The following is a 24,912-nucleotide window of genomic DNA, read 5'->3' on the forward strand; positions in this document are numbered from 1 at the left end:
AAGAATAGATGTTCCTCAGAGGAGACTACGGCAGGATTATGGAAACCTCCTGTCTGTGGGTATCAGGTATGTGTCAGGAGGCCGGGATGCATTCTCAAATCTTTCTTTACAGATTACAGAAGATCAGTTGAGTGACGTCCGTGAGTCAAGCAGGACTTTCAGGAGTTTCACCTCTATGGAGACCTTCTGAGCACAGGCTACTCATGAATATCTAACTCTCAATGTTTGGGTGTGTTAGCAGCAGATTTACACGTTTGATTCTCATCAATCCCTTGAAGCAGTTTGGTTGCACATGATCTTTTTGCCCTGTGGATTTGTGTAGATGTACTTTTCTTGGAGCACAACTTTAAAACTTGCTGTCGAAATTGTTGTCAAGAGATTCAAAATGTAGAAAAGACTTGATGGCCCCACCTTGGATGCCCTTGACCCATGAAATGTGCTGTGGCTGTAAATGCTGCAGCAGTTGAGGACCCATCACATTAGTGTGGGTCTGATGCCCATAAAGACAATAAGTGGCTCTTCTGTGGTTGGCAGAAAAGTGCACCGTCACAACAGCACCAATTACCAGCTGAAAAACACTACTTAGACCCAGCAAGGAGTTGGTGTTGGTCCCATATGGACCACGGTGTGGTTTACAGTCTACGGCGCTTCCTTCTGGGTCTGAACGCATGGCTCCTCTGGTCCACATCCTGCACATTGGGCCACATACGAGAATACAAAGTAGTTTGTTTAATGGCCACATGATCAGTTTACTCGTGTTTGAAAAGCTCTGGATTCTGAACATAGAAATCGAGTGTGTGTGTGTGTGTGTGTGTGTGTGTGTGTTAGTGTGCCAATGGCATCGGACTCTTCTTCCTCAGGCGCCTCAGATGAAACCTTAATAGCAAATGAAAGCTAAAATGAAAGGTTTTGCCTGGTTCTCAAGCACTGAGCACATATGTTCTTTATCTATTCTCTTCATTAAGTTGCACATTTCCAAAGAGAAACAGGTGTTTGCAGGGCTGCTCTAGGTGACCACTTCTCATAACCCATCCTAAAATAGAGCGTTAAAGGCGTTAAATTTAGTTCATGTAATTTTATTTTGGATTTGATGACTCTATGAGTGGTGTACAGTTGCTGATTACAACTTGAGAAGCAGTAGCTCTGCACATTAGGGCGGTAATCGGAGAACAAATAACTATCTTGCTGACGTTGTATGTGAAATGACTTCTTGTATCGTGGCTCAGATTTTTAACATTTTGTGCGCCTTGCAAAGCGTTTCCTTCACACAGTTCATAATGTTGACTTAATCATTAGCAAATGCCTCCATGTGCTTGTAGAAAATGACAAAAACAGTGAAACAAGTGGTTTTTTTAATAACAGCTGGCCGAATGAACCCTTGCAGACCTTATAAACAGTGTGGTCACATGGTCAAAATGACCATCAGTGGATCCTCGCTCTGATTGGCCCCCTGGGCTGAGAGGGGAGACGGCTCGGAGGAGGCGCTGTGCACAGAGCAATGCTGAAGCCATCAAGAGTGTGCTGCGGTTTGACCTTTCACGGCCCTAACTATAATATTATCATAAGGCGAGGGGTCAGATCGCACTCCCCCCCCCCGGTGGGATTCAGTGTCCGTGTGAAAAGGCGATGAGTGGAACCCCCATGTGGCTTTACGTGTCCTCCAGGTGTGGTGAGATCACGGCCAAACCAATGAGAGCCTTCACTCGGGTTTCACACGTCTCGTTGCATGAGGCTTATTGCAAGTATAACAAATTGTTAAAAAAAGAATTGTACGCTTTTCCCACAGGAAACTTCAATGATGACGTAATACACGTCTTAAGGACCTTAATGCAGCGTCAAGGATTTGCTCAACTTTGTGGCTGAAATGACAGGATGTCTGACGCATTGATTGCAGCCAGAGATACGACAGTCTGTAGCTGTCACTAATGGAGGGAAAGTGTACATGTCGGGTTGCACTAGTTGCACAACTACATGGGACCAAAGCCTTTCCAAATCACTGGATTCCTGATCCTTGCAAATGTTAAGAAATATTTCTGAGTAAATCACTCAAGTCTGATGCACTATTGGTCACTAACAGACAACATCATCAAAGAAAAGCTCTTAGAGTCGATGCTGAGACTTTACCTGCACACGGCCAAGCCAAACCTTTAACCCCCCCCCACACCCCCTTTTAATTAAATCTGTTGATCAGAAATTAAACATCATAGTTTCATGTGTCATACAAAATAGAAAAAAAATATATAAATGGACAGTTCAGGTTCAAATAATGTTTGATCAATAGACAAAATGTGGGAAAATGATTTTATTTGTAATGTTGTGTTCTATAACAAAGTTGCACATTGTTTGGGCAGAATGAAAATATCAGTCACTTTAAAACGAGGCGGCTGTGTTGTAGAAATTGCACGGCTGATATTTTTGGATTGAGGCGTCCTCCTACAGCTCCAGAGGCCTCAGCAGAGCTTCGGCTTCCTGGTGTGTGGAAGGAATGTCTGACAGGTGCTGCAGGAACGGCCGGCCGTGGATGCAGGTCTGGTTGCTCCCAGCGAGCTGCTGCTGCATCCGGAGAAGGGTTCCCTCCACATCCTCCCTGGACAGATTGGTAGGCAACTGACGAGCAAGTCGTACTGCTTCACCCTGCGGGGTAGAAGATACAAATAATACATACATAGATATATATTTATATATATATATATATATATATATATACATATATATATATATATATATATATATATATATATATATATATATATATATATATATATATATATATATATCGTCGTACTGCTGTGTATGTGTATATATATATATATATACATATATATATATATATGTATATATATATATATATGTGTATATATATATATATATATATGTATGTATATATATGTATATATATATATATATATATATATGTATATATATATATATATATATATGTATATATATATATATATGTGTATATATATATATATATATATGTATGTATATATATGTATATATATACACATGCATTAGAGCCAAAACGCCATGCACTGCTTGGCTTGATTCAAAGCGCCTCTCACTTGCAGGTAGTTTGTGACTTTGAGGGGACGGCACTCTGGCAGGGACCGGGCCTTCCTGTGAAGAACTGCTGTCAGGATCTCCCTGAGGTCCTCCACGCCGAGGAAAGGCACGCAGTCTGCCATCGCTGTCACTTCCAGATGTCTCTGGGCCGACGTGAGGCCTGGCCAAAACAAGCAGAAAACAAGGATAAATATACTCCAGACGCTACTACTATCTTCAGGAAAGAATAATAAATAAATATGGTAGTTTACGGCTGCAATGAGGACCAAGAGAAACAAGTGAAGGGCCAAATGGAGTGCTAAATGACTAATAGAAGCCCCAGCAGACTGGAAGGAAGTTGTCTTGTCGGGTGGAAGAATGATAGCTTTTCAATTTATGAGGAAATACTGAAATTCATGCACAATTCATATTAGTGACACATGACGCTGGATGCTAAATAATCTCAGATCTGGTATAATATTCTAATGGATGCATTGCCTGTGCAACACTGCGTAGTCCAGTACATTAGCTTAAAAAATATGTAGAGAGCAATAACTGATACAAATTCACTCTTTACTTTAAAAAAAAGAAAAATTAAGACGAGAAGCAACAAAATCACCATCTTTGTGCAGCTTACCTTGCACCCCGACTCGCATGCACCCCCACCGAGGCTGGCAGGTACCAAATGAAAATTCCTGGAATTTCTCAAAGGGCAACCATCCTCAGCACAGGCCCACTGGGGTCCAAACCCACTGTGAGACCACTCAGTCAACTGAGGTGAACCATTCCAGCAACAAAAACAACCCCCCCTCACACGCAGGAATAAAGCCACTTTAACACGTTCCATTACAGATGCTACAGCCTCTTCCTAAATGATACGTGTACAGACTGTATCTGCATTCTTCTTCTTAATGTTTTAGATACCAGATTTTTGGTTAATATGGATTCATTAGTTTGGTAAATATTAGGAACTGTAGTTTACTTTTGTACGTGTTTGTGAAGAAAGATGATAATAATATTCAGAATGTGTTATTTATACTTATGAACTGATTCATTATAAAAGACAACACTAAAACCACCATGTTTAGTCATCATAATGAAAGCCTTTTCTATTTAAAGATTAAAATGGTCCCTATTAAATATTCCATAGTTCTTCATAATGGACACATTTGTTGAAGGAACGGGAATATTTAGTTTAATCTGCAAATAAACTGACACCAAAATAATCGCCTGTAATTCAGGTCTGTGTGACATTTCCAAACGACTATGGCGTCAAATGCTGATAAAAACCACTGGACGATCCATTAGACCTTTAACAACCCACAACAGAACGAACCCAAGCTGCTCTGAGGGTTCCATCCTATTAGACGTGCTCCCATAACTCAGTGGTCCATTTACCTGGAGTGAGTCGGATCTGAAAGCCATTAGCCAGCAGCCGGGGGTCACAGAACACGACCCCTCCCTGTGGCTCAGGCCTTTCTCTCTCCATGCTGCACAGAGCCTCTGCATATTCAGCCCCCCCGAGAACTCTATTAAAGAGAGACAAGGAGATACGGCAAAACAGCAAGGACTGGGATCCATTGATCATGAAGAAGTGATACCTTACCCATCTGTTAGCTGTATGGGCTTCTGGAGACTCACTGCTGGAACTATATTATTCTCCAGGAGTCTCTTAAACAGTAAGGCCTCCTCCACTCGAAATGGGTTTAACAACATGAGCCTCTGACCACATAAAAGCAGCCAGGCGCTGTGAGAGGCCAGCCGGTTTACAAGGCGGGGGCCCGGCGGCACCGCGCTGCTCTGGGATGAAAGGCGCTGGAGCTGCAGCCGAAGGGCAGCTACGCTGCAGGGGAGGAGCTGCGAGGGTTTGGGTGCAGGGTTCCTGGCCTTCTTCTGGGGCTGCGCGGCGAAGAGCTGGTCCAGCAGCTGCTGGTTGGACAGCGGGGCCTTGCGTTTCTGGCCCTGCGCGGGGCCCCTCGGGCCGCTCACACCCGCCTCCCCGAGGCCCGCAGCAGAGGCCAACTGGGTCCTTTGGTCGTGGTGTTCCAGGTGTTTTTTGGCCTTCTCCTCAAACCTGCACAGTTCAACCAAGTCTCTTTGAGTAGTGACAACCGCTTTCATTTGGATTGCAAAAATATGCCCAAGAGCCCGAGAACAGAGCTAAATCCAAAGGGTTCATTCGTTATGAGGGAGAACCTTATGATGTCATCAGGGTAACGGAGCCATGTGCTTGTTTTATGTTTAGGATTCTCACCACGCTCGGTATGAGGAGCTCAGCAGGTCGGCAGCACGCCGTGCCGTTTATTTTGCTGAACCGTTGTAGAAGTTACCAAAGGCCATGTGACCACATTCAACTTCCTTTCCTTTTTGGTTTTGATACAATCAAAGATCTGTGACCCGCTAATGACATTTGTTGAATGTTTTTTGTACCTGGATTTTACACGCGAGTCAGAAGCAACATTTAGACTCTGAGCCTTCATCGTTGCTTTAGACTCTGAAGGTTTGAAGGTTTACTACCTCCATCCCTTCTGTCCGGGTCACTGCTCATCCTACCTGTGAAGTAGGGTGAGAGGTCGTATGGACACAGACACTAGAATCTGAGCCTGATGTCACAGATAGAATCTACTGGTATGTGAGACCATCATCTTGTGTATTCTCTGGTAGATGAATGTTTTACCATCCGTGGTAAATCTCATCTACACGTTTAGACACTGAAATGAGTGACAGTGGAAATTAGGAACACAGCTCGCGTCAACACAATTTCCAGACAGAACACGTGCGAATGACAGCCCCCCCGCCCCCCTCCTCCTCTTTTTGCCTTGCAAGTAACAACAAATGGAAAAAGAAGCTCTTGGAAGGACGAGAGCCTGCTAACTCACTTCTTGCGGTCTTCCTCCCTCAGATTTTTCCACCTGTCGTGAACGGCGCCGCTGACCTCCAGCAGGCCGGCCGAGGGTCTCTCCCTGAGGACCTCCGCTCGGGCCTCCTTCTCGAACAGGGCGGCGGGGGACAGCGGCGCCCTCATGGCGCGGTGGCTGATCAGGTCGTAGGCCGTCAGAGCGGCCCGCTTCTCTGTGATGGCGTTGACCGTCTTTCTGTTTGAGGCGCTCTGACCCTCCACCTCGGAGTCGGGGGGGCCGCCCCTCGGCGCCTGATGGATTTTGACGGGCCGCAGGGGCTCCCGGGTCGCCGGGTCGATCAAAGCCGTCCCCCGGCTCCAGTCCGCGGCCGATATCTGGCCCTCGCCGCCCCCCCCCGCCGCGTGGGCGCTCTGAGCGGCCTCGTCGGCGTAGAGGAAGGCGTTGGACTCGAGCCCCGCTGGGATGGGGTTGACGACCCAGTCCTCCGCCACAGAAGAAGACGAGCTGCCGTTGGAGGTCTGCAGTGAAGCGTCGGCGCTTGTTCCCGGCGACGGGGCTTCGTCACCGTCGTTGGGGACGTTACCGTGGCGACCGGCGAGGCCGGCGAGGCGCTCTGGCCTTTGGTCTGGTGGCGAAGCATCGGTCGGCACGGCGCCGGGCCGCGGGGGGGGTGTCTTGCTGCCGGGCTGCTTCTCCGCTGGGGGGTCGGTGTCGGCCCGGTAGCCATAGAGAGAAACCAGTAACGCTTCCACTGCAGTGAGCACGGCCTCCTACAAAGGAACACAATACAGACAGATGATCCAATGACACGTGGACTATGATCTAACAAGAACAACAGAGCTACCTCGTTATGAAGAAGAACCTGGGTATGATCCAACAAGAACAACAGAACTACCTCGTTGTGAAGAAGAACCTGGGTATGATCCAACAAGAACAACAGAGCTACCTCGTTGTGAAGAAGAACCTGGGTATGATCCAACAGAACTACCTCGTTGTGAAGAAGAACCTGGGTATGATCCAACAAGAACAACAGAACTACCTCGTTATGAAGAAGAACCTGGGTATGATCCAACAAGAACAACAGAGCTACCTCGTTATGAAGAAGAACCTGGGTATGATCCAACAAGAACAACAGAACTACCTTGTTGTGAAGAAGAACCTGGGTATGATCCAACAAGAACAACAGAGCTACCTCGTTATGAAGAAGAACCTGGGTATGATCCAACAAGAACAACAGAACTACCTCGTTGTGAAGAAGAACCTGGGTATGATCCAACAAGAACAACAGAACTACCTCGTTGTGAAGAAGAACCTGGGTATGATCCAACAAGAACAACAGAACTACCTCGTTGTGAAGAAGAACCTGGGTATGATCCAACAAGAACAACAGAACTACCTCGTTGTGAAGAAGAACCTGGGTATGATCTAACAAGAACAACAGAACTACCTCGTTGTGAAGAAGAACCTGGGTATGATCCAACAAGAACAACAGAACTACCTCGTTGTGAAGAAGAACCTGGGTATGATCCAACAAGAACAACCGAACTACCTCGTTGTGAAGAAGAACCTGGGTATGATCCAACAAGAACAACAGAACTACCTCGTTGTGAAGAAGAACCTGGGTATGATCCAACAAGAACAACAGAACTACCTCGTTGTGAAGAAGAACCTGGGTATGATCCAACAAGAACAACAGAACTACCTCGTTGTGAAGAAGAACCTGGGTATGATCCAACAAGAACAACCGAACTACCTCGTTGTGAAGAAGAACCTGGGTATGATCCAACAAGAACAACAGAACTACCTCGTTGTGAAGAAGAACCTGGGTATGATCTAACAAGAACAACAGAACTACCTTGTTGTGAAGAAGAACCTGGGTATGATCTAACAAGAACAACAGAACTACCTTGTTGTGAAGAAGAACCTGGGTATGATCCAACAAGAACAACAGAACTACCTCATTGTGAAGAAGAACCTGGGTATGATCTAACAAGAACAACAGAACTACCTCGTTGTGAAGAAGAACCTGGGTATGATCTAACAAGAACAACAGAACTACCTTGTTGTGAAGAAGAACCTGGGTATGATCTAACAAGAACAACAGAACTACCTCGTTGTGAAGAAGAACCTGGGTATGATCTAACAAGAACAACAGAACTACCTCATTGTGAAGAAGAACCTGGGTATGATCTAACAAGAACAACAGAACTACCTTGTTGTGAAGAAGAACCTGGGTATGATCTAACAAGAACAACAGAACTACCTCGTTGTGAAGAAGAACCTGGGTCTTGTCCGGCGTCACGTTGACATCGAGTGAGGACGGTGGAACGGTGACGTGTAGCATGGCGGTGGGGTAGCGGTTCCGGGTCGGCTCATCTGGATACTGAGCAGCGTAGTGTTGACGTAGCAGCTGACAGTCCGACCGGGATGAAGTGTGTCAATAATAAATGAATGAATGAATGAATTAGATGAACTAAGTATGGTTGGATGATGTGATACCTTCATTATATCTTTTTGGTGGACGGGCCGGTTGTTGACAAATAGAAATGTTTTGTCAGCGTTGGGTGAGCTGGTCGAGGAGAAATCGGCTCCAGGCTTTGGAAAAAATCCACCTAAAAGCAACTGAATCAAATACAAAACAATGATACTATTTAACAAGTATGGTGTGGTACACACACACACACACACACACACACACACACACACACACACACACACACACACACACACACACACACACACACACACACACACACACACACACACACACACACACACACACACACACACACACACACACACACACACACACACACACACCAGGTCGGGTCACATGTGCTTCTGTCCATTTCTGCTCATTAGGGCCCATTTATGAGCCCGAATGGCCCCTCGGGCCCCAAAGGGCCTCGGCGGTGTGTAGTCCTGCAGCTAAAAAAAAAAAGAATCGTGTCACATGTTGTTCAGCAGAGGAACAGCTCTCACGACTCTCCCGGAGCGAGGCCCCAGCTGAAGTTGTCAACCTGGTTCCTTTGACCACTGAGCCGGGACAAAGAGGAGAAACGTTCTGTTTCGTGGCTGAAGCCAGTGAGAGGGCAGAGGTGAAAGGTCGCTCTCATAAGCGGGCACCAAAGCGCCGCAGCAAAATAACAACAACAAGGAGGAGGAGGAGAGAGAAACGGGGTGAAAAGGGCTGCTCCACATCTGTCGGACTCCATTAGCTGGCGGCCCGGCGGCAGGTGCGAGCCACACGGCGCCTACCGTGACCAAGCAGAAAGTTACCGCCTGACAGTAATTCAATTAGGGTCAGCACAACAAAGCTTAGCTAACCAAAAGCACTCACCCTTCATCAGGAAAGAACTCGAGGGGAAAAAAGGGCCACCAGCTGACCACATTTGGCTGGTGATGAGGCCATTAGCTCACGGCCCGGTATGTAACGTGCAGGCTCCATCTTAATGATGATTAGACAAGTCCCTGGTGCCCCTTCATTCATCACATCCTGTTTTTGAGCACTGAGCACGTGACACTCTACAACTATATAATATATAAAACCACATCTCTCTCTAGAGATCCTGACAAAAAGGGTTAGAAGGTTGGCAAACATTCATGGCCTCTGTTTTTAAACATATAAAACATTAGTTTCCATTAGTGAGCAGGAGTCTTGCACCTTTAGCTGCATAGCTGGTTCTGTGTAGCAGGCAAAGGGTCCGGTTCCCCAGGAGTCCTCTTAAAACCAATTCTATCCGCAGGACACAATTTGATCCCAGCGACCATGACACCCAGGAGGAGATTGTGTTACGTTCAAGTTCTTCCCCTGTGCAGCCTTGACATTCTTCCGCCCAGCTTTCTAAAGAATGTTTTTAATTGCATAACACCAGACCCCCAGGAAATAGTCAATATCCCTTTAAATTCAGGCCATTCAAAATACTGAGAAAATCACAGCTGGCTCTCAGATGTTCTGCATTCTCTAAAAGCATTGAAATCGATCTTTGTGTATTTCTGTCACCTTGTTTATATGTAATAACAACTCACAGAAGGCTGCAGGTCTGCTTTAAATCCACATTAAAGACTTTTATGTTTGCTGCTGCCTTTAATTGACCATTTAAAGAAATTCTTAAACTACACTGCAAATGTTATTCTACTAAAACTATATTTTTCAGTAAATCAATTTACTGTTTGTAAATCTCCTTGCTTTATGTTTGGATGGTTTTAATGGTTTTATGTGACGCACTTGTTGTTGAAATGTACTGTTTCTAAAATATGATTGATATATGATAAATTAGTAATGCACATACATTTCCACCAGCGCTAAAAGAAGATAATGTCTGTCTCATTCCCCCCTTAACTTACCTCCGGCTGCTCTTGCTGATGGTGGCAAGCGAGCAGGTTGGACACGGTGCCGGCCCCCAGGGCAGCAAGGAGGGCACTTCTGTGATCGGCCACCGCGGCCTTCTGCCAAACCACCACCTGCAACAAGACCAGTCAACCGGTCCAGTTTCTGTCAGGTGATTCTAAAGTGGTACCAGCCTACAAAGAATATGCTAAAATGTAACATAAAAGATGTGAAATAGTCCTTGTTTTTTTGAATTTACATTAAAAAAAATGAACCTTTCCATTATTTCTGATCCAGTTATAATGCAAATTATTTCAGGAACCCAACAGGTCGACACTCACAGCGTGTGGGATCGTAGCTTGTTTCCACCAGTGAAAGTATTACTCGGGTGTGGATTTCTAAAAGCATGCACTCTGTTTGCAGAGCATGTCCCGGCTATTAAATACGCAATTTGGCCCATGTAAACGGATCACTCCAGTAAACGGTTCTTGAAGAAGCTGTGAAACACGACACAAGGCCAAATAGCAGCGTTGGAGATAAAGGATAAGGGCAACCGAGTGCTAACCCGAACGCTAGCGCTTTCCTCTAATCAGCTGGAAACGGATTTCTATGAACGCGTGGCCCCTGCGTGACCTGCACCACCTGCACCTGACTCGTGTGTACAAACTGGCTGCAGCCTGAAATCCAATCCGGGGCTAAGTGCGCAGCTGCGTGCAGCAACTTACTCAGGTGTCATAATGAGCCAAATCAGAGCTCACAGTCAGCCATATTTGTGTTCGGGGCACCTGACAGTTACGCTGTGGAGGGAAAGGGAATGTGGGACGGAAATGTTGAATTGCTCATTGATGTCAGCAGACGTGTCAAAGGCTCTGAATCAAAGTTTACTACAGCAGATCATTTCTGAAGAACAGAGCCGCACCTGAATGCCATTTCACTGCAGTGGTGACATACCAAACAGCCATTTTCCATCATGTGAGGTGAAGATAGCCTTTCCCAAAGTATACTTAATCAATACTAGTGCAGAGCTGTAGAAAGTTGACCTGCTTTGATAATCAATTTTCCAATGTGAGCATTTACTGCTCGGCCAAGTGTCGTATTATTATTTTATTTTGGCGGGGTTTGGAATATAGGTCAGACAGAACAAGGCTATTTGTGGACGTCAGGTAGAGCTCTAGAACACCGTGATGCAGAATTTCCTGCAATATTGTGACTTTGTGCTGACTGAACGATGCAAAAAGTCATAAAAACGATTATTAGCAGGAGCCATGATACACATATATATATATACTGTATATATATATATATATACATATACATATGCAGTAAACAGTATTGCTTGTAAGTTGAGGACATTTGAAAGATTCCTTGTCAGTCTTATTATTGTCCCTTAATACGTAGGTATATTTTATGCATGCATGACATTTTGAGACATGTTTCCTTTAATGACTCTGAACTTTCATCAAGCAGAGCCTGCAAAGAACTCAGTAACCATCCCATCTAGTTAGTCCATCTGCCCTGGCTGGGCTCAGTAAACGGTTCATGGGCTCCTCAACTAGCCGAATAAATATTTTCCACAAAGACAGGAGGCTGCAGACAACTACTGTCTTCTTTGATTAATAATCAACCAAACAAGCTCCTGAATGTCCTCTTATAACCTTCGGTTTAAGAACTTAGGTTTGACCTCATCAGAAGGGAGATTTACCCAGGAAGCTGGGTACAAGTGTGTAAAAGGGTTTGACTATGGGTTTTTATACACCTCCGCCCCCCCCCCTTAAAGTGTTACCATTTGTACTTAATGTAGAGTTAAAAGTTCCAATCGCATTATATTAATACCGTATTTTGTTGGAAGCAGCACATTTTGAGTAAGTGCTTTATAAATTGAATGTATTCCCATTGGTGATTGGTGATTGATTTTGAGCCAGTGATGTTGGTCCATTTGAGGACTAAGGAGGACATCTAGTGGACGGAGAACTCGCAGTATGAGCAGCTATCGCCGTATTAAACCCCCTCATCACTTGGGACGTTTTGGGCCTGACAGAGTGGATATTTTGGGATATGGTCATGGCATGTGTTTTTTGCATGTGTTGTTAGGCAGAATCCACTGAATTCAGAGAGATGGGTGTCAGGGCAGCGATTGGGAAGAAAACGTTGCAACACAGCTGTGCATTTAGTTTTCTTTTGAGGAAATGACGAGGTGTTCAAATAGACATCTCACTTTAAAAAGTGCATTTGTCTATACTATCCTTTAATGTTGACATGCATTTCAAATGAGTTACCGTTGTTGTAAATAATAAATATTGTGTTTATATTTGTATGCTGCTGATTGAAAGTGGTCAGAATAGATTTTAGAGTAACTGACCTTATTGTGAATGAGCGTGAGCCTCAACTCTGGCTTTATAATGGCGTAGGCCATCAGCAGGTCCTGTATTTTCTTCAGTTCCTCCTTGCACTTCTTTGTAGAGGAGTAGTACTGACGTCTCACCGGAATGTTCTTGAAAAGCTTCAGTACACTCACTGTTGTGCCTATAAAACACAAAGAGTTGTGCAACAGCGTTTGACATAAAACCTACTTCTTGTACAGACAGATCAAAGTGGTCAAAGAGGGTCTCATTCTGAAACTTTTCATAGTAAAAAACAATATTACTAGGAGACGGATTCAATTGGTGCCTTGCCTTGACCGAAGTGAGACGGCTTCTGAGAGACAATCTCCCCTGAGAAGTTAAGCGTGTACTGGGTGCTGATGTCGTCCTCCTCTGTCTTCGTGACAACAGTCACCTTAAAGTAAAGCGTACAATAAAACAATCCCACTTTATATACTGTATTAAACCAGGGTGTATATTTCATAAATACACATACATACATAAATCAAAAGTCCTGTTATCTGAACATTAATATGAACGTATGCATGGATGTTTTTCTGAAATTTGCTATTAGCTCAGTGCATGGACACCATTTACGGACTTTCTGTAATCCTGTCTCTTGTATTTTTATTTTCTTAAACCCTGATCACCTCGGCCACGGAGCAGATCGAGCCCAGCGCCTCTCCTCTGAAGCCATACGTCTCCAGCATCTCCAGGTCCTCGGTGCTGCAGATCTTTGAAGTAAAGTGTGTCGCAGCCATCACAGGAGCGTCTTCACCTTTGATTCCATGGCCGTTATCCCGCACTTCTATCCGGTCCAAACCGGAGTTCTCCTGCAAAATGTAATGTTACTTATAGACTGCAAGTGCAACGGGCACCAAGGTCCTTTGGATACGTACCAGTTTAACGTCGATGCTGGAGGCCCCGGCATCCAGGGAGTTTTCCATCAGCTCTTTCACGACGTTGACTACAGAGGTGATGACCTGGGAGCTGGACAGCAGGCGGACAGTGTCCGCAGGAAGCTGCTTCATGGTCCCACTCCCTGCTGGAGAGACTCTGGATTTAGTTAATGAGTCACAATAACTACTCATTTTAGTGAGACCTGTGGTTTCAAATGCTACAAAACAACAACATCAACGTCACATTGAAGCCATAAAATGTTGGTGTGAACACATTCACGTCTGCTTCTTAGATATAAACACTAATTGATAAGAAAAGGTCATTTAAAACGGTGGTTTCTGTCAACGTTACCTTTTGAATAAAATCGCCAGTTTACAGAAACACCCGTTATTATTTTAGTCCGAAATAATTCAATAAAACATAGGAACGTGACATAATCCGTAGCAGATGATCAAAAGGCTCTTACCGTTTTGCTAGATTAAATTTACTGATGTTACCAGTAGCTAAATTGATTGCTATGGAACGTATCTGAGTTGCATTGAGTCGTCAGAATTATATTAAAACTCCACTTCCTCACTAACGTTATCAAAATCTTATTGAGCGCAGTATCAATGATGATAAACAGCTAAATATGAGTTAGATACTGACTTTTAGGTGTATTTTTGACAGCTGACCGTGTTGAATCGATTCATAAACAGACATGAGACCCACGGCGGAAACGACCTGATTCCCGCCCCCTTTCCTACACGCTGATTGGTTAGAGGGAAATGAAGGCGGGTTCCATAGGTATTATGTAATTTCTACCCTGAGTTTAGACTGAAAGGAGGAACGTCTGGTCCGGCTGATTGAAACCCAGCTTTGTGTTGGATCGGCGTGACAAATCTCAACACAGAAAGCATCTTACTTAATTTGTGTTTGATGTAAAAAAGCAGCAGAACCACCTGGTTCCTGTGACTTGGTGTCGTGGCGCAGCCTGAGAAGCCAATGTAGGGCACATTTCCCCCGGATGTTTGTCGGATCCAGGACTACTTCCGCCCAGGTCAGTGTGACGACGTGCTGTCTGCGCCCGGGACCTGCACACATCAACAAGGACGTAAACATTTCTCTCCGTAGCACTTTGCTTCTACACCCGCCTCCACTGCTCGCTACTACTCGTGAGTTTGCACGTGTTTCGGGGCGCGGGGGCTTGACGTTAACCTCTAAACACACGGGGCGTCCCGCTGGTCAGAACAGTGGTGGTTTGGTGTGGACTATGTCCTGGTGATGAGGACCTCAGACAAGGGACCGCTCATAGTGCGATGTTCACACCGTCTAAGATCGTTAATGACTACATGACGAACATCAGCTTTCAAACCTGCTTTTACCGTTTCAAGTGTTTGTAACGTCATCTAAAGCACAGTTTGCTGTTGGTACGAGAAGTAACGAGAGAAGAAAATAAATCAGTAACATCTGTAAACCAACTAATAATAGTGTGTAAATGTAGTCGAATATTTGCATTATTCTTCCAGTGTTCTTATCAATCCTGTCGTCTTTTCATTCGGGATAAATATTAGACGGAGAATTACATTTATTTAATAAACAGTTTACAATGACCGTTATAGTTAAAGTCAATAAGATAATGTGTGTGTGTGTGTGTGTGTTACGTTACGTTACGTGTTTGTTTAAAAAGCAAGTCAGATGCCAAAATCTCATCTGGCTGCTAAAAGAATATCTTTGAGTTCTGAATGATGCATTATTATTATGACTTTGAATCCAGCTGACAGTCTGCTCGGGGGTTAAAGGTCAATAGGGTTACACATGTTGTTGTTTTTCTTCACAGAGGTACATGTAGGGTGGCAGGGAGGTTGAAGTGTTGCCATTGTATTTAGGTAGTCTTGTGTCTTCCCATAAAGATGCAGCCATACAGGACACTGTCAGCGTTGCACTGTTTGCAGGTAGTTTATTTACAGAGTACCCTTCAGATCTCCTTAACAATAACACTACAGTCTACAATGAAGAAGGAAACCTTTGGCACAGAGAGTTGGTTTGTGACGGATTGTATGCATTTTGTGTTCACAGAGCAGAATGAATGTGGGTGTGGCACACAGTGAGGTGAACCCAAACACTCGGGTCATGAACAGTCGTGGGATCTGGCTGACCTATGCCCTGGGGGTTGGAATACTTCACATGGTGCTCCTGAGCATCCCCTTCTTCAGCGTGCCCGTGGTGTGGACGCTCACTAACGTTATACACAACTTTGTAAGTCCACCCGACGCCGCAGCTCGCCACGCCCAAAACAAGCATCTTTTGGGTTCTTAGAATGTTTTTTGATAACATTGTGAATACATCAAAGTCAGACATGTTGCACGCATGCTTGGCCAAAGAAGCCTGGTGTCTGTTACCCTCTGCCTTGCTTGCGCTTGTTAAGATTTGCTCTATTTTGGGAAGGCTGTCGTTGTAGCAGCGTGACAGAATATGATCATTTTCCCCACTGCACATGTGGTCTGTGGACAAAACTGACCTTTCATTGTTACACAGCTAGCCTCAAATGAAGAAAACAAAGTCCTTGTGTGACGTCATGCAAGCTGGAAGCCGTCTACGGGGATTGTGTGCTGCAGCTAATACGGAAGGTCTATTAACAGTAACGCTAAGGTCAACCATGGCCCTTTGTTTCACACACAGTGCAGCTGCAGTGGGCTCATTAGGCCGTGGCTGTATGTCAGCACGGGAGTTGTGTTTCTTTTCCCTCCGTGTGCAGGTTTTCTATTGAAAGCGGCTTTCTTGGGTTTTGACAAATAGATGTGTAATTGGAAATGATTTGTCATTGCTGAGAATGCTTCCTTTGCAGTAAGTCTGCACCATCATTTGTTTCTCTTTCTGCAACGTCTCAGCACCTTTTTTTGCCACGACACAAAAACTCTTGCAGCTACCCGAGTGTTTTTCAAATAATTTTTAGGACAACAGGAAAGTAAACGGTTCTGTAAACAACCAGAATCTGAAAATCCTGTATTTAGGAAACAAAAAAACCTTTTGTCAATTCTGGTTGAGCCTGTGGAACAATGTTTGACATGTCCACCAGGCCTGAGTCAGTGGTCTGTTATAACAGGTAGAATGATGCATGACTTTAAGCCTCCAAAACCCCCCCAAAACGTTGTGTGGGTTTATTTGGCCCCGCGTGTGGCCCGTTGATGGCTGGCCCTTATTGGATTGGGTCTGTGTTTTTAAGCACTTATCCTGGGATTAAGAAAGCTTTTCACACTGACACAATGCAGTGCAGTGAGAGGACGCCTCCTGTTAAATGCTCCTCCGTTACATTACACTTGGAGGTTATAAAGGGGGAAATCAAGAAGAGAAAGGAAACTGCTCTACTGGTGATGTTTGGTCTCCACAGGGAATGTACGTGTTCATGCATGCGGTGAAAGGAACACCATTTGAAACTCCAGACCAAGGCAAAGCCAGACTTCTCACACATTGGGAGCAGCTGGACTACGGCGTGCAGTTCACTTCCTCCAGGAAGTTCTTCACCATCTCTCCCATCGTTCTGTATGTATTCAGGATTCTGTCTTCGCACTGACACAGGAGGCACACATTAAAAAAAGCATCTCCTCAGCATCTCCTTTTTCACAAACCCTTCTTGTCTTGCAGATACTTCCTGGCAAGCTTCTACACAAAGTATGACAGCGCGCACTTTGTCATAAACACGGCCTCGCTCCTGAGCGTTCTGATCCCCAAGCTGCCCCAACTGCACGGAGTTCGGATTTTTGGCATCAACAAGTATTAATTCATGTAGAGGTTGAGACGTGTGCAGCAGTGTGGACCAATTCGTACAGTTTGTGTAAATGTCTCTGTCGTCGTTTAGGTGCATCGGGTTTAAAACAAACACCAGTAGGTTTGTCGTATGCATTACTAACTTATTTGAATATTTAACATGATGTATTTGCGGCCTGCGTAGACCTGGGCTGGCCCAGGAACCGGGAGGCCTGTTTTGTTTGTTTCTTCGCCCTCAAGTCACACGGCAACGAGTCCAGAGACCCCTAAATGTATTTTTCAAAGATGTTTACTTCCTAATGGTCGGGCTCTGTGGGTCGGTGGTACTCTCTCATTTTGTAATGGGTGTAAACTTGTTAATGCTGAGTCTAGAATAGAATCACTCTTTATCTGCACGTGAATACCAGGGCGCGCCGTCTCATTGTACAGTTGTTTATTTGGTGAATGTCATGTACGTTAATGACAAAGCCCTGTGTAGAAATTTGATAAATTCTTGTTGTCTGATGAGTGTTTCCTGAGGTTTACGGTCTCTGATCGATTTGCGTTCATGTAGCTGCTCTATTCTATTTGACTTTATCGTTAAGGCAGCTCCTCCTACTTTGTTTGGCCATCGTTCTGTTTCTTAATCTCATTAAAAAGTGCGTGTCCTCCAACTGTTTCTTCTGACTGTTGTGCATAAGCATGTTTATGGAATATCAAGAATGTAATCAGATTATTTCTATTTATTTGTGCATTCTCTCAGATTATGAAGGAATTTTATACATGGCTTACTTTAAGACAAATACAGTCCATTTACTACCCATCTTTTGTGTGAGTGTTTCATTTACACAAAGGAGCTTTGGGATCTTTTGAAATACAGAACATGTGCTAAATTAAACAATTCTATGCTCCATAGTTAAGGTTTTGCTCTGCAAGTTACTGGATACTTTCAGATTCCACATTAAAAAGTCATCTTTGAAGACAAAGGAGAGTCAGATGGAAATTAGAGTCAAATATTACTCCATTTGTGTGTTTAACATCCCCTGAAATTAAATGTGACACAAATTCTGAAGTTTATTTATTTCAGCTGGTCACACTTTAAATGTGAAAATGTCAAATGACTCCAGGCTAAAATAAAGTCAGCACATTTAAAAACAAGTAATAAAAGGAATAAAACGATGAGCTGAGATCACGGGTTATTGATCTCTGGTGGTTTGACGGGGTCGTCCCAGTCCACCCAGTTCCTCGCACTGCTTTCCCAACACGCCTTTGTAAACCTCAAAGTGATGGTTCAAGTCTTTCTCTGAGTGGATTTTGTATTTGGTCCCCATGGCGCCGTCGGGGGACGAGCTCCCGTAGAAGACGCGGCCTATCCGGGAATGCACCAGCGCCATGGCGCACATCACGCACGGCTCCCGGGTCACGTAGAGGTCGTAGCCCGTGCAGATGTACGGCGGCGAGCTGGCCTCTGTGCCCGGGGGCGGCGGCGGCGTGAACCTGCAAGCGGGGAACCTGTCGAAGGAGTAACATCCGCCGCCCTGGCTGCGGGCGACCAGGTCGATGCAGACCATGACGGCGTGGTGAAGGGGGTGCTCCCCCCTGAGGTCGTGGCCCACGGCGACGATCCTCTCCGTCGCTGGATCGACCGCCACGGCCCCCACCGCCGCCATTCCCAGCTCGGCCCCCGTCTCGGCGGCGCTCAGAGCGGCCGCCATGTACGCGGACATCCTGGCTTTCTGGAGCGGGCCGAAGAGCGCCCCTCTCAGGGCGATGGTCACCTGCTTGTCCTCGTGGAAGGACGTGGGCCAGTGTTTGCTCGCCACCTCGAACTGGGGTTGCGTCAAGGGGGGGCGTGCGGGGACCTTGACCACGAACGGCTCCCCTAATCCGTCGCGTCGGACTCCGTCCGAGGGGAGCAGGTCGTCGATGCTCACCTCCTTCAGGTCCGGCGCGTCACTGACAAGGCACAGCAGGACCTCCAGGGGGTGAGCGCCGCCCCCCCCCCGGACCGGCCGCACCCTCTTGACGTGCTGGAGGCCGTTCAGCGGGCGGACGGCGTTCAGCTCGTGGAGAATTCGGGAGGTCTCTTTCTTGTGGAAAATGGGCGCCGCGAAGGCCTCAACCAGCTCGACGTCCTGGGACAGCTGATCGGAGAGCACGGGGAACGCCACCCACAGGTCGCCCTCACACACGGACCCCTTACAGCGTTTCCTCTGTGGCTCCATTGTGTTGGCGTCCTCCTGTGAAATATGATTTCAGTGTGAATTGTGAACTTGGCACATGATGAAAGAGCCTTTCAACAATACAACCGCGCTCGCTTTATGTCAGTCAGCAAGTCCCAACAGTGTGGGACACAACTTCTTCTTCTTCTAACTCAGAAGATGAACAAGCCATGAGCGACTTAAAGATAACAGGTACGTGAAATAAATAATTTGGCCCATTTTATTTAATAAGCAAAGGAGAGTTAAAATACATGATTTCTGAAGAAGAAATGCAACCAAATGAATCGTCAGCTGAAACATTGCATTAAATCCACAATCTCTGTTGATAAAGGGCAAATAATGTTGGTCTGTTTTGACCATTATTATATACTGGAGCAGAACATTTTAGAGTTAAAAGAATCAAAGTGTCAGTGTTCCCTTGAGAACCAATTAAGCCACGATGTCAAAACAATACTCAAAACATGTATTTACCGTAATTCCTTGTTACTTATCTGCCAGTAAAATAGAACATCTGAAATCTACAACTACTTTGGGGCATCAGTGTATGCGGCAGTCTTATTTGTAGCTGTTTAATAGATCCATAAAGTAAACAATGCATGAGCCTAGTGAATATATTTTATGTATGTGATGCAAAACGTTAAGAACAAACATTTCTTCTAGTTCCAACAGTTGGATAATAAGTCATCCATCATTTAAAAACACCAAATTCAAAAGGCATCAATGTTCTTCTGCAGTTATTTGCTGCATCGCGCCTTAAAAATAATCATTCAGATCACTGCTCAACCAAGTTAGAAGTGATTGATTCCAGTTGAAACACACTTAAAGCAGCCTGGAGGTGACAAACGATGGAGTCACCGTGCAGTCCTTCATTTCCTCCCCAGCATAAGCGTTGTCTTCATGACTTTGGGCACATGTCGTACGGTCAGGGACACTCGTGTGCCTCGGGTCAGCGTCTCTCCTGGCGAGGCCCCGGCAGCGGACAGGTTCAGCACCTTGTCGGTCAGCGTGTCCTGGGCGCGGGGCCGGATGCCGTGAAGGAGCCGCTGGTACATCTCATCCTGCAGGATCAGGAGACTCCGAGGCTTCACCAGCAGGGACAGGAGGAAGCGGTTCTCCTCGGTCTGCGGCGCGGCGCCCTCCTGGATGCTGACGGGCGCGTAGAAGTCGAGGAGGGTGTGCGAGCCCAGACTGATGGTGGTGACAGTCGGGTGGTACAAGGGGCCGTCCTCATGAGGCATAATCCCTTCTCCTGCTTCATACTCGTTCACCAACACATGGTTGGCGGTTTTGCCACTGAATGCACCTAAAGAGGAAATCTTCCCACAGTACGTTTGGAGCCAGTCGGGCATCTTCTCTGCCAGCATTCCTTTGGGGTGTGGCAACCCTCCCCAGTTCTGAAGCCTTCTCCCTGACAGCTGAGTCCATTTAGTTTTGGGAGACTTGTACACCTGCTGTTGAAGAGAAGACTCCTCCTCTTCCGATATGAAATCTGGGATGTAATACACTGTTGGTGGGGCATCGTTAACGACAAACTGCTTCAAATCCTCCAAAATACAGGCTGGGTGTTCCATGCCTCCTTAAGAAAAGTCAACATGAAATGCTCGTTAAAACCAAAGAGAAAAAAGTGCTAATGCTAGCAAAACTGCCTATGGTGCCTTCACAAGTTGTAGTAATTATAAAACCTCTGATGTTAGAACCGATTCAACTCAGACAAAAATATAAAAAGGATGTAATGTAAATATGTGTTAATTAATGAGTATAAAAGGGTTGCCTTTTACCAAACTGAGAGTGTGAGGAAATGTATCGACAACCCTGCCATGTAAACCAACTAAATGCCGGGGTTATGGAGTGTGTTGAGCCCAAAGTTCCGCATGTCTTTAAGCCCTGAAGGCAGCATAGCAAAATTCCCAATACAAGGAAGGGCACATATTTATATTCTGGCGCCATGTTGGTAACGGGCAGCCCAGCCGGGCTACCAAAACGCATCAGAAAATGACAAATTATATATTTAAAAACCAACTTTACCTCCTTCGACATCAAAACTTAAATGAAAGTTCCGTTTGGTCAGCGCGCTCAGTCACGACTCCTTGCTAACGTGCGCGTGCAGCTGACTAAAATGCCCCCGAGAATCAAGCTTCAATACTTTGGTCCGATGCTTTGTTTTCTGAACGTACTAAAAAATATTAAGCCTTTAAAATAATACGTTTGAGAAATATAATTTTACAGTTTCATTCCCGTAGTTCTGTTTGTGTCTAGGTGTCTGCAGCTAATTTGAGGTCACAAACCTGCCGTACACGGAATTATTTACATGTGACGCAGAGACACGGCTTGTGTTTCCTGTTCGACACTGCGGGCGTTCTGTGTTTGTTGGTTTTGTTTTGTTAGCCCTGAAAGCTATTGTGATACCGTCAGCATACGTGTCTTTGTTTTAAAATGCTATGGGTTTAACATTCAAGGAGAAACCATGTTCCCTATAAAAGTCAAATCACTGCACAGGCTGCTACAGCTGAAGCACCCACTCTGGCGCCCTCCTTCACTTGGAAAAGCACTCTGCTCCCGACTGGTTTTGGGCATCGAGACGAGCTGTGACGACACTGCAGCGGCTGTCCTGGACGAGACAGGGGAAATACTGGGAGAGTCTCTGCACTCACAGAAAGAAGTTCATCTGAGGTGAGCAGCTGCATTCATTTGCCATGTTTACTTGGCTGTAGGGATTTCACTTTGACTCATCTCATCCCTGCTTGAATGCCGCAGGACCGGCGGCATCATCCCCACCGTGGCCCAGCAGCTCCACAGAGAACACATAGAGCGCGTGGTCCAGCAGGCTTTGGAGAGGAGCGGCCTGGACCCCAGCCGGCTCTCCGCCGTGGCCACCACTGTGAAGCCGGGCTTGGCCCTGAGCCTGGGCATCGGCCTCCAGTTCAGTCAGAAGTTTGTGAGGCGGCACAACAAGTCCTTCATCCCCATCCACCACATGGAGGCCCACGCCCTGACCGTCAGGATGCTTCAGCCCGTCCCCTTCCCCTTCCTGGTCCTGCTCGTCTCTGGTGGTCACTCGCTTCTCGCTGTGGCTCGAGGAGTCGATGACTTTTTGCTTTTGGGTCACGCTCTGGATGAAGCTCCGGGGGATACGCTGGATAAAGTGAGGCCTTAACAGGCCAATGTGGCTATAATGTTTCATTTGTGAATATCAATCAATTTGAATGTTGTCTTTTGTGGACTCTCAGGTGGCGAGACGTTTGTCCCTCATAAAACACCCTCAGTGCTCCACGCTAAGTGGAGGACAAGCTATAGAGCTTCTGGCCAAGGATGGTGACAGGATGAGATTCCCCTTCAGGACACCGATGGGACAGACGTATGACTGCTGCTTTTCTTTCGCCGGACTACGGAATCAAATCAACATGATGATAAAGAAGAAGGAGGCAGAGGAAGGTACGAGGTCACAGCGTCTCTGAAATGACAACCCAGTGATCAAATTCATTCATATAAAAAGCACATTTTGCTTTGTCTAGCACAGGTGTAACACTGCAGATTACATCACGTGTCATTTAGCCGACGCTTTTATCCAAAGTGCATTTCAACCGTTACAGATACAAACTCAGAAGAACAAGTAACAAGAAAGTACAATGTTCGTCAGATAAGCAGTTTCAAAATATGTTATAAATAAGTGCCATTATAAGTACAATTTAAGTGCTACGATTTGTTGGTGCTACAGTGTGTTGGTGTATTAGTGGAGGTTTAGTCTGAAGAGGTGTGTCTTCAGTGTGAAGATGTGAAGGCTCTCTGTGGTCCTGATGTCATCACAGAGCTCCTTCCACCCTTTAGGAGCAGGACAGCAAAGAGTGGAGATCTAGTCCAGTGTTTTGCTCTCAGTGAGAAACAAGCAGCTTGATGTTGGGATGGAGGGTTTCACCAGGTCCTGGATGGAGACTGGACCCCATCCATTCACAGCATGCTACGTGAGCACCAGTGCTTTGAACTGGATGAGGCAGCCACTGGTAACCAGTGAAGAGAGGAGGAGTGTGGGAGAACTTAGGGAGGTTGAAGACCAGTGGAGCTTCTGCATTCTGGATGAGCTGCAGAGGTGGAATGGAGCAGGGAGACCTGCCAGGAGACCGTTACAATAGTCCAGGAGAGGACAAGAGCCTGAATCAGTACCTGCGCCTCCTTCTGAGTGAGAAGGGGTCGTATTCTCCTGATGTTGTAGAGCGTGGACCTACAGGATCGTGTTGTCTCTGTGATGTTGGGGGTCAGGTGTCACACAGAGGTTCCATCAGTCAGAGTGGACGTCTAAACACTTTCCAAACAGTCAGGTCCTGGGTGGGAGAGTCTTTTCCCGTAAAGAGAAGTAGTTCCGTCTTGTCTGGGTTGATCTTCAGGTGGTGAGCGGACCTCCACTGAGAGATGTCAGTCAGACAGGCAGAGATCCGAGTGAGGCTTACTGCTGCTGTTTGTCACAGGTTGTCTGTTAAAAACTGTAAATATTTCCAACAATTGGCCTTTGTCCTCCATCCAGGTATAGAACAGGGGAACCTGTTGTCCTGTGTGAATGACATCGCTGCTTCTACTCAGCACACCGTTGCTTCTCATCTTGCAAAGCGAACCCATCGTGCCATCTTGTTCTGTAAGGCCAACGGCCTGCTGCCAGCACACTGTCCCACCTTGGTGAGTTTGTTACTTCAGGTGGTATTTTATGTCATTATCGCATGTATATGATAATTTTCTTTCCAATAAGAGAACGCTGTGACGATAAATTGAAATATTTTGACAGGTTTTATCCGGAGGAGTTGCGAGCAATCAGTATCTCCGCAGGGCATTGGCCATCATCACCGACACCACGGGGCTGAGCCTGCTCTGCCCTCCAGCCAAGTTCTGCACTGACAATGGAGTGATGATTGCATGGTGCGTATATCGATCTGAATGAATCTGATTCAGGTGTCGTTTTGTTGGTCTGAGACCTGCTTACGTTTGTCTCTGTTCACCAGGAACGGTGTTGAACGCCTGAGAGAAGGGAAAGGAATACTTCCTCCAGATGTGGAAGTGTCCTATGAGCCAAAGTAAGTCCACTCCAAAGACTTAATGTGCAGTTTGAGTGGGCATAACCTTGGATGCAGACTGTACCGCTCGTTGTGTTGCAGGGCGCCGCTGGGTGTGGACTGGACGGCGCGGGTCAAAGCAGCAGCCATCAGGTTACCGTCAGTCAGGATGAAGATCCCCAGATGACACACTGTTGGCTTTAGGCTCACTCTTAAGAATTTCACAGTTCAGCGTATATATTATGTTTATACTATGTAATAGACATGTTTTTGTACATGCTGCAAAAAACTGTGGGCATAGAAGTGTTCACATTTTCAAATGTTTAAAGATTTGTCTTAACATTTTTTGCTGTCTGCTTGAATTTATATTTGTTGCAAAGAAAGCATTTTATTTTGTTCCATAGCAACTGAGCCGCGTACTTTTTAAGAAGG

At 45.8% G+C, this 24,912-nt stretch overlaps 5 protein-coding genes across 9 annotated transcripts; 2 read left to right on the forward strand and 3 right to left on the reverse strand.

Annotated features, from left to right (window-relative positions):
* Positions 1–2,291: 2,291 nt before the first annotated feature.
* On the reverse strand, positions 2,292–14,230 carry pms1 (PMS1 homolog 1, mismatch repair system component). 4 transcript variants are annotated; one of them, XM_037488448.2, is made up of 13 exons: positions 14,145–14,230; positions 13,496–13,641; positions 13,247–13,429; positions 12,909–13,011; positions 12,596–12,759; positions 10,254–10,370; positions 8,406–8,528; positions 8,170–8,316; positions 5,925–6,676; positions 4,652–5,119; positions 4,444–4,574; positions 3,066–3,226; positions 2,292–2,634 (listed from the first exon to the last, which is right to left on the reverse strand). In XM_037488448.2, exons 2-13 carry the CDS (start codon positions 13,625–13,627, stop codon positions 2,434–2,436), a joined length of 2,682 nt encoding a protein of 893 aa, XP_037344345.2. In that variant the 5' UTR covers positions 13,628–13,641; positions 14,145–14,230; the 3' UTR covers positions 2,292–2,433. The 4 variants fall into 4 exon arrangements, with proteins under 4 accessions (XP_037344345.2, XP_037344346.2, XP_037344347.2 ...); XM_037488449.2 differs by having other exon boundaries at positions 13,496–13,638; positions 14,145–14,217; XM_037488450.2 differs by lacking the exon at positions 14,145–14,230 and adding an exon at positions 13,963–14,138 and having other exon boundaries at positions 13,496–13,638.
* An 87-nt stretch (positions 14,231–14,317) lies between these two features.
* On the forward strand, positions 14,318–18,045 carry ormdl1 (ORMDL sphingolipid biosynthesis regulator 1). 2 transcript variants are annotated; one of them, XM_037488467.2, is made up of 4 exons: positions 14,318–14,535; positions 15,555–15,734; positions 16,867–17,018; positions 17,121–18,045. In XM_037488467.2, exons 1-4 carry the CDS (start codon positions 14,503–14,505, stop codon positions 17,254–17,256), a joined length of 501 nt encoding a protein of 166 aa, XP_037344364.1. In that variant the 5' UTR covers positions 14,318–14,502; the 3' UTR covers positions 17,257–18,045. The 2 variants fall into 2 exon arrangements, with proteins under 2 accessions (XP_037344364.1, XP_037344365.1); XM_037488468.2 differs by having other exon boundaries at positions 14,522–14,650.
* A 242-nt stretch (positions 18,046–18,287) lies between these two features.
* Positions 18,288–21,571, reverse strand: adat3 (adenosine deaminase tRNA specific 3). The gene is made up of 2 exons (XM_037488463.2): positions 21,470–21,571; positions 18,288–19,462 (listed from the first exon to the last, which is right to left on the reverse strand). The coding sequence occupies exons 1-2, from the start codon at positions 21,479–21,481 to the stop codon at positions 18,419–18,421; spliced, it is 1,056 nt and encodes a 351-aa protein (XP_037344360.2). The 5' UTR covers positions 21,482–21,571; the 3' UTR covers positions 18,288–18,418.
* alkbh6 (alkB homolog 6) lies at positions 20,311–21,589 on the reverse strand. Its single transcript, XM_037488466.2, has 2 exons — positions 21,470–21,589; positions 20,311–21,020 (listed from the first exon to the last, which is right to left on the reverse strand). The coding sequence occupies exon 2, from the start codon at positions 21,013–21,015 to the stop codon at positions 20,311–20,313; it is 705 nt and encodes a 234-aa protein (XP_037344363.2). The 5' UTR covers positions 21,016–21,020; positions 21,470–21,589.
* Positions 21,590–21,766: 177 nt separating this feature from the next.
* Positions 21,767–24,865, forward strand: osgepl1 (O-sialoglycoprotein endopeptidase-like 1). The gene is made up of 7 exons (XM_037488462.2): positions 21,767–22,114; positions 22,199–22,586; positions 22,672–22,876; positions 23,961–24,109; positions 24,216–24,346; positions 24,430–24,501; positions 24,583–24,865. Exons 1-7 carry the CDS (start codon positions 21,909–21,911, stop codon positions 24,665–24,667), a joined length of 1,236 nt encoding a protein of 411 aa, XP_037344359.2. The 5' UTR covers positions 21,767–21,908; the 3' UTR covers positions 24,668–24,865.
* The last annotated feature ends 47 nt before the right edge of the window (positions 24,866–24,912 follow it).

This window comes from Pungitius pungitius, chromosome 10 (assembly GCF_949316345.1).
Source record: "Pungitius pungitius chromosome 10, fPunPun2.1, whole genome shotgun sequence".
NCBI classification, from domain to species: Eukaryota; Metazoa; Chordata; class Actinopteri; order Perciformes; family Gasterosteidae; genus Pungitius; species Pungitius pungitius.

Excerpts from the sequence above, each read along its gene's own strand:
- pms1 (XM_037488448.2), bottom strand. The coding sequence starts at position 13,627 with ATGAAGCAGCTTCCTGCGGACACTGTCCGCCTGCTGTCCAGCTCCCAG. Across the intron at positions 5,120-5,924 it reads AGGGAGGAAGACCGCAAGAA|GTTTGAGGAGAAGGCCAAAA; the intron begins GTGAGTTAGCAG and ends TGAACTGTGCAG. Across the intron at positions 2,635-3,065 it reads AAGTCACAAACTACCTGCAA|GGTGAAGCAGTACGACTTGC; the intron begins GTGAGAGGCGCT and ends TCTACCCCGCAG.
- ormdl1 (XM_037488467.2), top strand. The coding sequence starts at position 14,503 with ATGTTTGTCGGATCCAGGACTACTTCCGCCCAG. Across the intron at positions 15,735-16,866 it reads CTAACGTTATACACAACTTT|GGAATGTACGTGTTCATGCA; the intron begins GTAAGTCCACCC and ends TGGTCTCCACAG. Across the intron at positions 17,019-17,120 it reads ACCATCTCTCCCATCGTTCT|ATACTTCCTGGCAAGCTTCT; the intron begins GTATGTATTCAG and ends CTTGTCTTGCAG.
- alkbh6 (XM_037488466.2), bottom strand. The coding sequence starts at position 21,015 with ATGGAACACCCAGCCTGTATTTTGGAGGATTTGAAGCAGTTTGTCGTT.
- osgepl1 (XM_037488462.2), top strand. The coding sequence starts at position 21,909 with ATGTTCCCTATAAAAGTCAAATCACTGCACAGGCTGCTACAGCTGAAG. Across the intron at positions 24,347-24,429 it reads AATGGAGTGATGATTGCATG|GAACGGTGTTGAACGCCTGA; the intron begins GTGCGTATATCG and ends TCTGTTCACCAG. Across the intron at positions 24,502-24,582 it reads GAAGTGTCCTATGAGCCAAA|GGCGCCGCTGGGTGTGGACT; the intron begins GTAAGTCCACTC and ends GTTGTGTTGCAG.